The following is a 17,519-nucleotide window of genomic DNA, read 5'->3' as shown; positions in this document are numbered from 1 at the left end:
GTTTCTTGTGCAGATGTCCTTTCTGTTCAAACAGAGCTGGCAGGCTGTGCGAGTAAAGCTGGGACGACTTCCCTGCAGGATGGAGCCTTTTTAGAGCAGCATATTATCGAGTGGACACAATGTTCTCCGTTTGTGTCACGCTGTTTGTTACCTGATACGGACATCAGCACATTGTTCAGAACATATAGCCATATACATCGCTGAGGGAGGAGCTGTGGGGAAAAGACAAGCACTGAGACTTCAAACATCCAGCTTCAGTCATCAGACTGTTCCAGAAACATCATTTCCTGGTTTTCAGTGCTCCTCCTTTCATCAGGAGCTGCACTCCTTACTCAGGTTTTTCAGGGTGATGCGATTAATGACTTGCACTTTTTTGTTATTACTTGCATTTTTACACAATGCTCTTCTACTCTGACTGACACTTTCAACTACCAGCTTGACCGCGCATCACTCTTTTCTACCTCAAAACGACCAGTTACACATGTCTGCATGAATTCTGCACGCACGTTTGCACTACAAGCTGCACACAAACACGTGCGCACATCCATGATTTACTCCAAACCTAACTTAACCTTCGGCGCTTTTTAACTTTCAACCCCTTCAGTGGAAACATTGGGAGAAGTTTGCCAATGTGGTATTATAATATTATTTTATGCCACGTTAGACCCCTAATTGAAGATTGTGAATTATTATGTAGTTTTAGTTTGCATTATTCTCCTGAATTAGAAGAAGGTGATAACTATTGCATTTGTTAAACTGATTTGCATTACATTAGACTGCTGATTTATTGTGAATGAATGATATTGTTTCATGATGCATTATACTGCTGAGTTATAAGAAATACTGTTCGCAGAAAGTCATCGCCTTATTTGTCTGATTAGAAGAGAACAGAACATGCTGGAGTTTTCTGCCCCATCTCAGCAGGAGCAGATAAACAGGGAGCCAAGGTCGTAGCTTAGGCGCCGTGTGAGAGAAAGCATGTGAATGTTTAGGCTTTTATGATAAGGTGGAGGCACCAGAGGCTATAAGAGTTTGAGCAATGCTCCACCATTTTGAGATCTGATGCTGTCTGCGTACGGTGTCCATCTCCCACGCGTGTGATCATTAAAATCATCGTTTGACTCAACCCGGTCGGACCAGTGTTGTTATTGTGGTTTTTCCTCTTGTATCCATCCCCAATATTTGAATCCGTAACACCATCAAACTCGTCGTTGGAGGGGAGAGGGAGGGGAAACAGGAGGACAAAGGATGGCGGGAACAACTGAGCTGTAGTGCTTTTTTTTTTCAACTGTGCAATATTTGCAATATTGTTTTATATTCGACCTTTTTTGTGGGGCAAATAATATTGACACCAGTCATTTTGTGTTTTTCTGAAATTATTCTGTTATTGTGTACAAAATATTTAAAAAATTCAGCTATATATGTTGATGCATGCTTTTATTACCAGTCGCATTGATTGCTGTAACGCCCTGCTCTCTGGTCTCCCCAAAAAGAATATATCACCCTTACAACTTTTACAAAACTGCAGCTCGTGTGCTGACGAAGACCAGAGGGTGGGCCCACAGTACACCGGTTTTAGAATCGCTGCATTGGCTCCCCGTGTATTTCAGGATCGATTTTAAAGTTCTTTTATTGGTTTTTAAATGTCTTAATGGTCTGCTTCTCTCAATGACTATCGCCCTGTAGCCCTCACCTCAGTAGTGATGAAGTGCTTTGAACGCCTGGTCAGAGACTTCATCATTTCTTCACTACCAGACACACTGGACCCACTACAGTTCGCTTACCGTCCAAATCGTTCCACAGACGATGCCATCTCTCATCTCCTCCACACATCACTCACTCACTTGGACACTAGAAGGGGGAATTATGTTAAAATGCTCTTCATAGACTACAGCTCTGCATTTAATACCATAATTCCCTCCACACTCACCACCAAGCTGGAGCATCTGGGACTCAGCTCATCTATGTGTCAGTGGATCTCCAACTTCCTAACTGGCAGACCACAGGCAGTAAGGATGGGCGGACATGTCTCAGCCTCCACCACTCTCAGCACTGGAGCCCCCCAGGGGTGTGTTCTGAGCCCCCTGCTGTACTCTCTGTACACATATGACTGTGTGGCCACTACCAGCTCCACCACCATCATCAAGTTTGCTGACGACACCGTCGTGGTGGGCCTGATCTCTGATAACAACGAGACGGCCTACCTGAAGGAGATTAGGAATCTGGAGAACTGGTGCCAGAGGAACAACCTCCTTCTAAACGTCAGTAAGACAAAGGAGCTGATAGTGGACTTCAGCACTAAGCAGGAGAGGAACTACCAGACCCCTGTCATCAACGAGTGCCCAGTGGAGAGAGTGGACAGCTTCAAATACCTCGGAGTTCACATCACGCTGGACCTGTCATGGTCCTGTCACATCAACACCGTGGTGAAAAAGGCCCGACAGCGTCTCTACCACCTCAGACGCTTGAGAGACTTCCAACTGCCCTCCAAGGTGCTCAGGAACTTTTACTCCTGCACCATAGAGAGCATCCTGACGGGAAACATCTTAACCTGGTTCGGGAACAGCACCATGCAGGACAGACGAGCTCTACAGAGGGTTGTGCGGTCAGCTGAGCGCACCATCCACTCCGAGCTCCCTGACCTGCACTCAATCTACAGCAGGCGGTGCTGGACCAAGGCCAGGAAGATCGTGAAGGACCTCAGCCATCCCAACAACAGACTGTTCTCTCTGCTGAGGTCAGGAAAGCGATTCCGCTCCCTGAAGACCAACACAGAGAGACTGAGGAGGAGCTTCTTCCCGCAGGCGATACGGTCTCTTAATCACACCACCACACAGTACTGACCCACACATATGGTTCTTACACACACACTGGACTTTCTGGACATTGTTTTCACTTCATCACTTAAATCACTTTAAGCATATTTGCACTGCACAAGACATAATGTGGATTGCACAACACTGGTCACTATATTCTTCATTTCCAGTTAATACTTGTACAGCTGCTGTTATTGTGTATATATTTATTTATTTATATTTCTTCATACATTCTTATATAGTTCTATATTGTGTATTTTGTTGTACAGTTATTTTATTTTCAACTTTAATTTATATATTTTATCTTATTCTCCCAGTTAAATTTACCCTTCATTCTAATTTGTGTTGTACAGTTATTTCATTTTTAACCTTAATTTATATCTTATTCCCTCCTAGTTAAATTTACCCTTTTTAATTTTTCCTATTTATTTCCTATTTATTTCCTTTTTTTTTTTCTTTAGGTCACGAGCAGTTGTCCAAGCATTTCACTGCATATCGTACTGTGTATGACTGTGTATGACTGTGTGCGTGAAAAATAAAATTTGAATTTGAATTTGATTTGGGCCGTCTTATCTCTCAGATCTGCTTTTACCATACGAACCCTCGCGGACCTTGAGGTCCTCTGGTACTGGCCTTTTGACTGTTCCCAAAGACAGCACACATACTCACGGAGAGGCAGCTTTTCAGTGGTATGGTCCTCGTCTGTGGAACAGCCTGCCGGAGGAGCTCAGGGCCGCAGAGAACGTACATGTTTTTAAGAACAGGCTCAAGACCACCTTTTTAATTTATCTTTCACCTAACGTTTATTTATTTTATGCTTATTTATTCTATCCTGTTATTCTATTTATTAATTTAGGTTTTACCTAATATTTATTGATTTTATTCTTACTCATTTTTTATCTTCTTACTATTTCTATTGTATCCCGTTCTTATTTACTTTATCTTTTTACCCTGTATATATCCTATTGTGACATATCTCCAGTGTTTCCTCGGAGGGGGCTCTCTGCACCGGGGCTGTGATCAACCGTGGCTGCTGGGGCTCTGGGGATCCTCTCAGCCTGGCTGGGGGGGATATGGGTGCATTCATGATTGTTTATGTTAATGAGAGTGTGGGGGGGTTAGTTGGAGGGCGGGGTGGGGTGCTTTTAACCATGTAAAGCACTTTGTGCTACTTTTTTTGTATGAAAAGTGCTTTATAAATAAAGATTGATTGATTGATTAATTTCCCAGCTTTGGTCATTATATACAGTATTTTGGAGACAGAGAGTTACAGACTCTCTCCCAGACCACGGACTCATAATACAAGTCAGAGCTTTATAAAAAAAAAAAGTTGTGTTTTCTAAATTGGAGTTCAAGTTATTTGTACTTCCAATAGTGTTAACATACTACACAGGTCATGAACAAGATTTCTTTTACATTTTCATTGTAAATGGGCTGAAGCAGTTCATTAAAAGTAGTCTAACATAAATGTAAACGCTGTAATTTGATTATTTTAATAAACCATGAAACTTGGATGGATTCGATGCCGGCGTGACCACAGTGCACACGTCTGCTGTCGCTCACAGTGGTCCAAGGAACCGCTCAGGGAGTTTGTGTGTTCGCTCAGACACCTGAAAAATTAGAGGGAACATTGGGCCTCTGACATTCAATACCCAGTTATTAAAATGTTAAGTGTAAATCATCCGCAGCCCACAATAGCAGCTGAATTTACTACGATTTCAGATCTTTTTACACGTCAATAAGAAACCACCGATGTGTAAAACAGGCTGACAACAGAATGACGTAAACCACACTGCTGCAACTGTGCAGCTCTCAGGTTTTATCTATTGTTTCTCTGTGTGGCCAGCAGGGGGAGGTGTTTTTTTTTTTTTTTTTAAATATTAATGAAAACATTTTTCATGAAAGTTGCAAATTTGTTATCTGTTTTTATGACATTTTTCACTGTGGATTACAACAACATCAACATTAGAAAATGAAATACATTTATAGTAGGTGATCATTAATCACTATTATTGGCACTATTAAAGGGCCCCAAAAATCAAACTTTGCTTAGGGCACCACGGAGGGCCAACCCTTTTTACACTTCAACGATTGTACACAAAATACAATCATCCATCCTTCTATTTATTTTCTTCCGCTTATATAATTCAGCATCACAGGGAAGCTGGATCCCAGTTGTTTTTCACAGAGGGCCAAGCAGTGGAGGGAGCTGCCGACCTCCCAGCAATACATGTAAAAGCTTTATTTTATGCTGACTCTGGTCATCTTTATCTATCATAAAAATTTGCTTCACGATCTGAAACACGTAAGTGTGGCAAATATGCAAATAGCTAAGAAATCAGGATGGGGTAAATCGTTTCTCACTGCACTTCTGTTAGGCGACTGAATAAAAACACAAAGTCAGCAGTCTGGCTATGAATGTCTTTAATGTTTCCAAGATCAGAATCACATCAGGGTGTACAACCTCACCCCTGGCGCCGTTGCCCACCTCTCAATTTTAAATACACGTAGACATTGAGGGGTACCAGGAGGGGCTATGCGCTTACCTGCTGCTGAGTAATTGCATATGAGAGCATGAGGGTGGGAATGGATGTTTGTATCTGTGTGTGCCTCTTTGTCTGTGTCCATATGTCAGGTCGGGTATCAGACGCCACCTCTCTGGGGACATCTCAGGCCCTCCAAGGTATGGAGGCCTATCTCCCCCCACCACGCCCCCTGCCAGTGGCAGACGCCCTCAGACATTGGTGCATTGGTGGTTCTTTGTGTCCGGGGATGGGCATCCAGGTACTGCTTGTCGGGGCCTGGAGCCTGGGGCTTGCTCGGGCTCCTTCGGGGGTGGGGTGCCTTTGGCCTCTCAGCCTGGGGCTCGGTCACTCTGGCACAGCTGGCTGCCGGCGGAGCTCACGGGCACGTCACGTTTAAATCATGCTTTTTATCTGTTTTTGTTTTTTAATGTTCTGTAAAGAAGTTGGGATCACCTTGTTGTTGAATTGTGCGATATAAATAAACTTGCCTTGCATTTTGGCTGCTACCTCAAAGCACACTGTGCGCTGTCGATCTTACGTGCTGCACAATAATATTCAATATTTAGTATTTACAGTTATATTCACATAGATCATCGCGGTGATGTTGTTTATTATATTGCTCTCTTTTGTTTGCTTGTTTTCTCTTTTTTCTTTCTCAACAGGTGATCCAGGTGATTGATAGATGGATTTTTTGTCTGTTTGTTTTGTTGGCTTGGACAACTTCCTACCAGACCCGTGGAAGTGGAAGCTTCAGTGAAGAAAGATTCCTGCTCCCAGCCGTTCATTGGCTCGGCATTTTAAACCCCTAAAGGGTCACCTGGCCTGTAAATTAACAGGGCCAATAAAAAAAATCACAAGAATAATACAAAAAATTCAACCAGTTTAGCTTAATACATTAACTTATTCTTGTGTACACAGTAATTCATAAATAAATAATGTATATTATCAATAAAGATTGATCTAAACAGTTTAACTGCTATGTGCAGATAAAGGTTGCATAGCTTTAAAACATTTGCTATCCAGCAAATATCAGTCAAACTCAACACAAAAGGAAACACAACAATGGTTCAAATTGTTTGGACCGGTGATCCAAATCAACTGGCGTTGGTCAAACAGATGTGTGGTAGACTTACTTTGAAGGAGCTGCTACCGACAAACCAGCAAATAAACACCAAATATTTCATCTGTGACATTTGTGAGGTTTCCTCAAACACACTCCGTCAGTCTTGTTGTTGTTGAACGACAAACTATTTAAAAATGTCGTGGGTTTACCTGGTCATATTCTCATTCACGGGGCGCTCGCCAAAACAAAAGCAAACAATTAACACCACGCCGATGCTGTTCACAGGACAGCAAGAGTAACGATCAGGAGCATCTGGTCTTCGTTATCGTTCCCCTCGTACGTGTTATTACTGCGATTTCAGCGTTTTCGCTTCACAACTAAAGTGTGCAGTTTACTTTGTGTGCACTCAAATGGAGTCAAGCCAGTTAGCGCCACCTGTGGTCAAGTGCCATAGCCTACAGCCAGATGAACTTGTGACACACATCTGAGCCACGTTTGAATTCCTGTTTCATGCACAATACATTTGTAACTTTTTATTTTTTCTGTTTTTGTGTCTTGCAAATAAACCTTTAAACTGATTTGAAATGATGTTATGTATTTATTTTTGGCCTTTATCTACGGTGGCCCTGAGAGGCCAAACAGACTGCAACTTAAGAAAACACCAGCAATAACAAAAACGCTGCAAAAGCACAAAAAACACAACTGAAATAGGAAAAAAGAAAACGGAAGTGTTTCTGGGGAGACAATAGTAATTAGTAATAAACAGAGCCAGTGTGACTAAGTGGAGCTTGTGAGAGTGAGTGGATTGAAGAAAGTGAGGGACTCAGATGTGTCAGTTGGTTTGTCTTTGTTTTTGAGTGTGGAGGAGAGTTAGATTGGGTTGGTTTTAAAGCTAAGCCAAATCACAACAACAGTCGCCTCAAGGCGCTTTATATTGTACAGTTTAATTTCCAAAACTTGCATATGATCTTCAGTTTGCAGCTGGACTATCACATAGCAGCTGGAGCAGTCTCAAATGGAGGCCAGTCCACTGCTGCCACCTGTGGCCAAGTGCCATAGCCTACTACTAGATGAACTTGTGACACACATCTGCAGCAGAGGCTGAGTGGCTGCTCTTACACCTGGAGCATCCAAATCGACCAACAAACACGCTGAAAGATGCAATGCCATCAATGTGGATTGTCCAGACTGAGAGACCTCTTCCCTCTGACCCCTCCCCAAACCCTCAAACCCTCCTACCCACCTCGACATATAAACTCTGTGTGGCTTCACGTGTTCTGTTGATGTTTACATGATCGAAATAACTTGAACACAAACACAAACAAAGAGGAAGACCGCACCGGAAGGAAACAACTACAAGTCCCACAATCCTCTGTGTTTAGGGAGCAGCAGTGAAAGTGAAAGTATTGAGCCTCCATTCAGAGCAGCAGGAGGAGGAAGGTGGAGCTGAGGCAGGTGAGTGTTAACATGAATATGTTTCTTCTTATGACATAAAATAATTCCACGCTGTTCGTGTCTGTGGGTGAAATGTGAGGCCGGTCGGCTCCTCTGAGCGCTGGTTTCCTGTAAGTAGAGAGGAAGTGAGTTTAGCTGAGCCTCCGTTTAGTGTGAGAGAGCAGGAGGAGAGTGAGAGCTGTGCTGAGGCAGGGTGAGTGTTAACACCGCTCTGACATTACTGTGTCTCTGTGGCGGGAACAACAGGCTCCGTCAGTGGAGGCAAAAATAATCAGACTTTGGTTTTTCAAAGGAAACAACTTTATGTCGGAAGTTCCCGCACGCTCATTGGATAACGATGTGTCAATCTCGAGCTATTAGCCAATGAGCGTGCGGATTCACAGAAAGACCCGCCTTTATCACGGGACTTTAAAAACTACAATGGCGACAGAAACTCCGTGAGTGGAGTTCAGGGTGACGTTATGAAACTGTGACGTTTGAGCCACTTCCTGTTCTCAGTCCCAGCGTCCTGATCACCGAGGTTTCTGTTGCTCTGATATCTGATATTGATTATATTGGTAAACAGGCTGTAGCATAAACATCAGGGCCCTGTTTCAGGAAGCCGGTTTAGTGGAAAAACTGAGTAAGTATACCCTGAGTTAACGAAAACTCTGGGTTTTCGGTTTCACAAAGCGAGTTCAGATGAAGCCTCAGTGAGTCACTATGACGACACACTCCGTGAAGCTAACCTGCCCCCTAGCAGGTTTACTACAACTAACCCTGACTGTCTCCGCCCCTTTGTCGGAAACCTGACAGTAGGAAGTGTCAGACATGGCGTGCCCCGTCCTTGAAGAGCCAGTAGATCGTGAAGCCCAAATTCTCCGCAGAGCTCTCCGCCGGGAGAGAGTGATCAGATCGCGTTTGGACATTTGATCATTTCCTGATGATTTCCTGTGTGAACGTTACCGTTTCTCAGCACAATCTATAAGTTATTTGAATAACATCCTCAGGCCATATATTACGCATGTGACACATCGCGGACATTCTCTCAGTTCTGTACATATTATTTGTATTGCACTTCGTTTTTTTGCAAACGGGAGCTTTCTGTATAATATTGGTGACGCTGAGCACGTTTCCAAGGCTACCGTCTGTCGGGCAGTCAGGAATGTTACAGCTGCACTGAAACGTCTCCTGTACTCGTCTGTGGTGTTCCCCGGTCATAGACCCACAAGATTTATCAAAGAGGGATGCCACAAAATTGCAGGTATCAGGATGACCAAAACTTAATTCATGATGTGGTGATACTTGAACTACTACTTACATTTTACATTTATTTTCACGGTTCCCAGGCGTGATTGGCTGTACAGATGGCACTCACATTCCAATCATTGCTCCTTCAGTAAATGAAGGAGACTATGTGAACAGGAAGTCTTTCCACAGCATTAATGTACAGGTACATAGTTCCCTGTAGCATGTCAAACTAACAAATTATTTCATTATAGTAATGGATGCTAATTTGTGTTCTCTGCACTGTGAAGATCATATATGATGCTGCCAACATTATCACAAATGTGGAAACCGAGTGGCCAGGCTCTGTCCATGACTCACAAATATTCCGTGAATGTACACTGAGCACAAAATTTGGACATGGTGAGTTGAGAATACTTTAAAATATATAAAGACCAATTGCTTCAGGGACATTTGAACTGAAGTGTATCCTTCTGTCTTAGGAGAGTTCACTGGCTACTTGCTTGGTGATAGGGGGTATCCATGTTTACCCTATTTGCTTACCCCTTACTCTGACCCTGAACCGGGCCCACAGCAGCGATATAATCTGGCTAATTGCAGGACAAGAGCCAGAATTGAAATGACTATCGGAATGCTTAAGGCCCGGTTTCAGTGCCTGCAAAGACTCAGGGTCACCCCAGAAAGGGCATGTGACATTATTGTGGCATGTGTGATTCTTCACAACATTGCCACAATTAGAGGAGAACACTGTCCTTCTGAACCAAACATCAGCAGTGATCCAAACCATGAACATCCTGACCCTCCCACGGACATACAAGATGGAAGCGCAGTCAGAGACACCATATGTCACAATCATTTCCTTTGACCCATCACCTCAACATGTTGAAAGAGGAATAAACAGATTTTTTGTTCAACTGGCTTTATTGGTCGCCTGTATTTCCTGTACACAAAGTATTAAAAGATGTAAACCTCATAAAGTGTCTCTGTTGCTTCCTCCTCTGTAACAGCTGTCAATGTTTCTTCATTATTTTCCTGTAGTAAAGAAATAAACAACATTGCTGTTCTACTGTAAACTCATATAATCTGTGGAGTATTACTCACAACTGCATGTTGGTCTGGCTCAACAGGAGGCTGCACCAGATGCAGTACACCACCACCATCAACTGATAGAATATGAGGTTTATACAGGTTACTTATAACTTACAAGGGACCAAATGGCAATTAACAAACATACCAAGCACCTTACACTTCATTGTCATTATGCTCTCAAACACAGCCAAGACTGAGGGAAGGCAAAATCAGTAGGAAAATAACTTCACTACAAACAAATTCATTATGGTGAAGAGTTTATCAAATGAATGAGTCGCACTGCAAAGGTGACTGTGAAGAAAGGATGTATGCACATCATGTATTATTTTGAATTTACCCCCTATGTAGACATAGGTTATTGACTCAGAGGATGTCCCCGCAGAGATGCCTTCAGCCACAGGGCGCCCACTGTTTTGGCTGAGGGCCAACTGCTCAGCCTCTGTGAGTGGTGGAGGACCCCCACCTGTTTTTCGGGCCTCCGCTTTTTTTCTGTTGGCTATAACGGGCCACATTTGAGCATACAGAGTAAGCAAATATGTACTTGTAATGTGCTCAGATAATTTCAATAAGTGCTTACAGAAAGAAAATTAATGTAGCCTCTAACTGCAATTGATTTACATCGGACAAACAGACCAAGCACTATGGCTCATAATACAATTACACCTTACCTGTTTGGACTATATTTTTATATTTCATTTTTACTTGCTGCCAGGAACGTTTGGGGCCTGTTGGGTTGCACCTGCGCTCACATCACATCACAAAATAAAATGTATAAAATAATAAATAGAATGACATATGATAAAATAACGTGTTAAATGGGTGGAAATCCCTAGATCAATGTTTATATTAACACTCACGCATTGACTCTGTCGGCTATGTTTTGCCATGCATGCTCACTTTCTTTTGCAGCTGTGGCTGTGTTACTTTTTTCCGCGGAATTTGCATGTTATCGGCATATGCTGCCATCAGCATTTCGGCCTCAAGCGCTGTGAAATACATTGACCGCGCCTTCTTTCCCTCCGTCTCCATGGTGACTCGCTTAATCTGTGCTCTGCTTATCAGGGCTTTATGTATCCTCGTCCGCGCGCTTCACTTGGGGTTGACGCAACTCCGTGTTGATTGAACTAATTGTTATCAGCCTTTCTGAAACCGAATATTCCGAGTTGGACAGTTCGGGGTTACTCAACCCTGCGTATCGTTTTTCACTCTGAGTTTTCTAAACCGGCTTCCTGAAATAGGGCCCAGGTTAGGTTTAGGCTGTTATTGTGCTTCAGGCTGAAATATGAGGAGGAAGGAGTGGGGCTGGTTAGCCCTCATGACCCTCACCATAACACATACGTCACAGGACAGTGTTTACCACAGAAACTCCATGAAATGATCAATGAGAACTTTAGAAACCTGTCAGTGTGATGCTTCCAGTACAACAGCACCTCTGAGTGTGTGTGTTTGCCTCTCAGACTAACTCCACCATGACATCAAGAAGATGGAGGAAGAGGATGGAGCAGGATCTGCAGCATCCAGCTGTTTGTCTGTGAGGAGTGACTGGTCCAAAGAAGAACCTCTAGACTTCAGTAATGAACCTGCAGCAACAATGTAAGAGAGCTGCTGACTCATTTATTCAGTGTAAATAATGATTTTTGATGCAATGGGAGAAGAAAAATGACAAAAACAGTTTTAAAAATAAGGATTAAAATATTACAAACTATGTTTTTGAGTTTCCTGATGTAGCACAAAAATATATGAACATAACTGTATATAGGACAGATATTTACGGTTCTTTTAGGCAGCACCAAAAAACAAAAAGACTATTTTAAGCTGTCTGAGGTAGTGAGTCAAGATGTCACACTGGGTCAAAGGTCAGGGAGTAAAAGTGTGTTTTAAAGGAGGTTTAAAAGCAGCGAGTGAAGGAGCCTGTCGAGGTAAATCGTTCCATAACTGATCAAATTCAGTTGGTGGACCTCTGTGTGAAATCAAGCATCTGGTTCACAGAGAGGATAACCCTCACATGGGCTGTACAACATTATATAGGGAGACAAAAACAGAGATTATCGTAGCCATCGCTCTCTCGCATGGACGTGGCAGTCTTGCTGTCTGCTGCGAATCCTCCCCGTACCTCCGTGACCTCGTCTGGTATCTGCTCCCTCCTCTGTAAGAGACAGTAAAGGAAAACACGTCTCTGCCTAGTCTTGAAAATCTAATCTTATCATCCATTGTTCTTCTAGGGCCTCTTCTTCTTGTGGCCTCAGCTAACTGCTAATATTTAAATGGCTAACATTAACATGTGTGCCAGCCAGGTTCACATTTATGATGAACTATGATTAATTAACTGATGTTGAAACTGGAGCTTTACTGACCTCTGAAATTCCTCCTAAAGTGTTATTCAGTGTTGTGACAGTCAGCTGCTTCAGCTGCTGCTGGGATGGGCTGTGGCAAAGAGAACAGAGAAAATCCAAATCAGAGTTTTTCTCTGAATTAAAAGGAAACAACAATATATTCTACATGGTGAAACTGATGGTTTCTGGTGTTTGGGTCTGTTTTTCTGTATTCATGCAGATAAAGTGTAAACTCAGATGAATTATACCATCAAATGTTAAAGGAAAATATCAGGATGAGTGTCTGTGAGCTGAGAAGGACGTGAAGCGAGCAGTTTATCCCAGAGCTGAAGCTGCTCTGTGTGCAGAGATGAGCTCAGATTCCTGCTGTGATTGATCAACAGTCACAGAAATGTAGACTTGTAGTTATTACTGCAGTATGGTCACAGCAGATACTGATAAACATGTATTATGAGGATGGATGATCAAGTTTCTCACTCTCTCCTTTAAATCTCAGTTTTTTCTTCTTCACAGTTTATCTGTTAATTTATTAATGAATAACACTGAAAGAGTTTCTGTTATATTTCCCCTTGAACATCAGCTTATTAGGGCGGCATTAGGAAATAGCCCCCCTCCAAAGAATGAATCAATGAATGATGATAATAATAAAATGATTCAAAAGCAGAGCTCAGAGTGGTAGAATGGTCAAACATGGATCCACGGGTGGTTCAACTGCATTTGGTGACGTGACTAAAGCAAATCTTTCAAATAATCCCACCATCAACGGGATGTTGTCTCCTTTACTACGGTTACTTTACTTGGTCACCGTGTGAATTTCTTTGAAATGAACCAAATTCTTTTATTTGTCGGTTGTTGCATATTTAACCTCTACAGTCAGGAAAGGAGGAGATGAGGCCTCAACAATGTTGGGTTGTAGCTGTGCTTCAGGTTAGAGTGAGTGTCCATGGAATAAATGTAAGTCCGTGAACTGGAAACATGACTGTGTTCAAACTTTGTTTTCCTTTTTATAATGAGTCTAATCAAAGGTGGACAGAAGTATCTCCACTGTGACTTTTCTGTGTCACCATCAGAGCTTCTGCACAGTGTGGAGAAAGATCCAGAAGCAGAGCTGGACTGCAGACAGCCAGTCAGAGCAGCTGTGTACAAAGTAAGACTGAACATCTGTCTGCTGATGGACTCATTTCTGAAAACTGGACTTCTTGTGTTGTTCAGACATTGAAGAGTTTTCTTTCTCTTTAGTCTCGTTGTTTTTCTTTCGTTCAGCAGATGTTGGTCTGCAGGAGGTTTTAGATGAACATAAGATCAGTCTGAGGAGGAGATGTGAACGTGTGACTGAAGGAAGTGATGAAACAGGAAGTAGAACCCTCCTCAACAGGATCTACACTGAGCTCTACATCACAGAGGGACAGAGTGAAGAAGTTCATACCCAACATGAGGTGAGGCAGCTGGAGACAGCTTCCAAGATGGACGCCCTCCATGACGCTCCAATCAGGTGCCAGGACATCTTTAAAGCCTTACCTGACCAACAGAGACCCATCAGAGTGGTTCTGACCAACGGCGTGGCTGGTGTTGGAAAAACCTTCTCAGTGCAGAAGTTCACTCTGGACTGGGCAGAGGGCTTGGAGAACCAACATGTCAGTGTGGTGGTTCTGCTTTCATTCAGGGAGCTGAACCTGATCAGAGATGAGCAGTACAGTCTTCTGGAGCTGCTCCATGTTTTCCATCCAACATTACAGAAGGTCACAGCAGAGAAGCTGGCTGTCTCTCAGCTTTTGTTCATCTTTGACGGCCTGGATGAAAGCAGACTTTCATTGGATTTCACCAACAGGAAGCTGCTGTCTGATGTCACACAGAAGTCATCAGTCAGCCAGCTGCTGACAAACCTCATCCAGGGGAATCTGCTTCCCTCGGCTCTCGTCTGGATAACTTCCCGACCCGCAGCAGCCAATCAGATCCCTCCTACATGTGTTGACAGGCTAACAGAAGTACGAGGCTTCACTGACGCCCAGAAGGAGGAGTACTTCAGGAGGAGATTCAGTGATGAAGAGCTGTCCAGCAGAATCATCTCCCACATGAAGACATCCAGGAGCCTCCACATCATGTGTAGTATCCCAGTCTTCTGCTGGATCACTGCTACAGTTCTGGAGCACATGTTGACTACAGAGCAGAGAGGAGGGCTGCCCAAGACCCTGACTGACATGTACTCACACTTCCTGCTGGTTCAGACAAAGAGGAAGAAGAACAAGTACCATGAGGGACGTGAGACGAGTCCACAGGAGCTGACGAAGGCTGATAGGAAAGTTCTTCTGAAGCTGGGGAGGCTGGCGTTTGAACATCTGGAGAAAGGAAACATCATGTTCTACCAAGAAGACCTGGAGCAGTGTGGTCTGGATGTGACAGAGGCCTCGGTGTACTCAGGAGTTTGTACAGAGATCTTCAAAAGAGAGTGTGTGATCTTCCAGAAACCAGTCTACTGCTTTGTTCATCTGAGCATTCAGGAGTTTCTGGCTGCAGTCTACATGTTCCACTGTCACACCAACAGGAAGACAGAGGTGATAGAAGGTTTTCTAGGGAATTTCCGAGAAGAATACAAAAACAGATCTTTTTTTAAGAACAAGTTCAAGTCTTATAGCTTCACATCACTGGATGTCTTTTTGACTAAAGTCATGGAGAAATCCCTCCAGAGTAAAAATGGCCACCTGGACCTGTTTGTTCGCTTCCTTCATGGCCTCTGTCTGGAGTCCAACCAGAGACTCTTAGTAGGTCTGCTGGGTCAGACAGAGATCAGTCCAGGAACCATCCAGAGAGTCATCAACAACCTGAAGGAGATGAACAGTGATGAAATCTCTCCTGACAGAAGCATCAACATCTTCCACTGTCTGATGGAGATGAACCACCTCTCATTATTTCAGGAGATCCAAGAGTTCCTGAAGTCAGAGAACAGATCAGAGAAGAAACTCTCTGAGATCCAGTGCTCAGCTCTGGCCTTCATGCTGCAGATGTCAGAGGAGGTTCTGGATGAGTTGGACCTGCTGAAGTACAACACATCAGAGTGGGGACGACAGAGACTGATTCCAGCTGTGAGGAACTGCAGAAAGGCTGGGTGAGTCCAGATGTGATCATTAACATCATTGATCAGTGTAGGTTAGTAGTTTAATGTTGAAAATAAAATCAGATTGTAACCACAAAGTGTTTGTGTCCGTACGCTGCAACCTTCCACACCATTCCTTTATTGTACAGACTCAGCAGCAGCTCCATGGATCCCAAATCCAAGAGTGGAGAACAGATTTGAAGTGTGTCACATCCATGCAGTCACAGCTGTTTCCACCATGTTTCCACTGATATTAATCCTGTTCAATGACACGTTTCATATCAGTGAATATGTTCTTTAGGACGTCCACTGACATGTTTAAGTGTCCTGCTGGAAATCACTCAAATCATCCATGAAATCCATGAAAAATCCTTTTAGTGTTTCTAACTTCACCCTCTGTCCTCTCTCTCTCTCCATCCTCCTCACTGCTTCTTTCACTGATAATCACACAAACATCGTATTCAGCTACAAAATAACACAATAATATCATCTGATGATCATTATTATAAGAGCAGGATCCATATTTGATATCAGAGTAACACACTGCTTGGTTATGTGCAGTCATCATCAGTGACTGTGGGTCAAACAGAAGCTCTCTGATTGGTTGCTGACCTTGGTCACCTGTCCACTCTCACCTGTTTGTGTTTGCTCTCTCTTTGCTGTCTCCTTCCTCTCTCTCCTTTCTCTCCCTCTCTGTCTTTGTACGTCACTCAGGTCCAATGGAAACAGTGACATTTACAAACCAATCAAAGACAAACTGATCCATGTCAGGTTATAACAATATTCAAAGTGAATACAGGCTGCTGCTGGACACAGACAGGTAACATCATTTTGACTTGCTGTCACCTGGATCTGGACTCATAAACACTGAAGCCCTGAACAGGAATACAAATCATTTTCTGCCAACTAGCGACACACCAGCAGATAATGGCTCAGAAAGCTCAAATGAGCCAATCATTTCTGTGTTTAGTTCCCCTGAAATCAGATCTGATATCAGCAGCTCTGAGTTCATTCATCATTATTGTCCAGTGATGAGATTTCTGCTCCGTTTGGTAACAGTCAGCAGGTTTTTCCTGCGTGTGGACGTGAACAGTCGTACCTGACAGCAGGTAGCAAACAGAGATCATCTTTCCAGCTGGAACTCTTCACTGAGCTGAACTCATTCAAAATGTTCTGGAGTCAAAACAGGAAACAGTCCAAATGTGTGTCTTCACTCTGACTCTGGATCAGATCTCAGTGACAGACTGTGGACATTATGGAAGCCTAAATGTGACACCATCTTCCTCCTTCATCTGCAGATTAAAGCCAAACAAAGATTCTCATTAAAAGTCTGCAGGTCTGAGAGAGACTCAATCGTTGTGTCATGTCAAACACAGTAAGAGGAGCTGAAGCACAGATGTGAAGAGCAGATTCATCAGATTATGACCTCACTCTGTTTTGTCTTCATATACATTCAGTCTGTGTTTATAATGCAGATTTTCTGCTTTTATAATAACACATTTTATATTTTCTATCATCACAGACTGACTCACTGTGAACTCTCAGAGTCTCACTGTGAAGTTGTGGCCTCAGCTCTGAAGTCCAACCCCTCCCATCTGACACAGCTGGACATGAGTAGAAACTACAAGCTGCAGGATCCAGGTGTGAAGCTTCTGTGTGCTGGACTGGAGAGTCCAAACTGTGGACTGGAGACTCTGAGGTGAGTTCACTGACTGCGGCTGTTGTTGTTTTTCTATATTTCATGTCTTTGATGTTTGAAACTTTCTTTAGTTCCTAAATGTTCAGGATGTGTCTGAAGACAAATGTGAAGAAGTTTGAGTGCTTTCAGAAATGTTGTCTTTCCAAACGACTGAACAACAGTTTTTCCTTTTGGCTCCAAACAGAAGTGACAGACTTGAGCAGGGTTCATTTAAAGGCTGA

General features: G+C 43.2%; 2 protein-coding genes and 1 long non-coding RNA gene across 3 annotated transcripts in view; all 3 read left to right on the top strand.

Annotated features, from left to right (window-relative positions):
- The window catches only part of LOC113035143 (NACHT, LRR and PYD domains-containing protein 12-like), a 140,408-nt gene that overhangs the window by 115,397 nt on the left and 7,492 nt on the right, over positions 1-17,519 (top strand). The window lies entirely within an intron of this gene.
- LOC145425287 (uncharacterized) lies at positions 7,803-10,063 on the top strand. Its single transcript, XR_013905948.1, has 2 exons — positions 7,803-7,859; positions 9,377-10,063. It is a non-coding gene; the product is annotated as an uncharacterized LOC145425287 (long non-coding RNA).
- LOC145426182 (protein NLRC3-like) lies at positions 11,659-16,401 on the top strand. Its single transcript, XM_080299717.1, has 2 exons — positions 11,659-11,746; positions 13,772-16,401. Exons 1-2 carry the CDS (start codon positions 11,659-11,661, stop codon positions 15,613-15,615), a joined length of 1,932 nt encoding a protein of 643 aa, XP_080155843.1. The 3' UTR covers positions 15,616-16,401.

The sequence above is a fragment of the Astatotilapia calliptera genome, chromosome 3, assembly GCF_964374335.1.
Source record: "Astatotilapia calliptera chromosome 3, fAstCal68.1, whole genome shotgun sequence".
Classification (NCBI taxonomy): Eukaryota; Metazoa; Chordata; class Actinopteri; order Cichliformes; family Cichlidae; genus Astatotilapia; species Astatotilapia calliptera.
The sequence above is the reverse complement of the archived record's forward strand: the minus strand, read 5'-3'. Positions and strand labels throughout refer to the sequence as shown.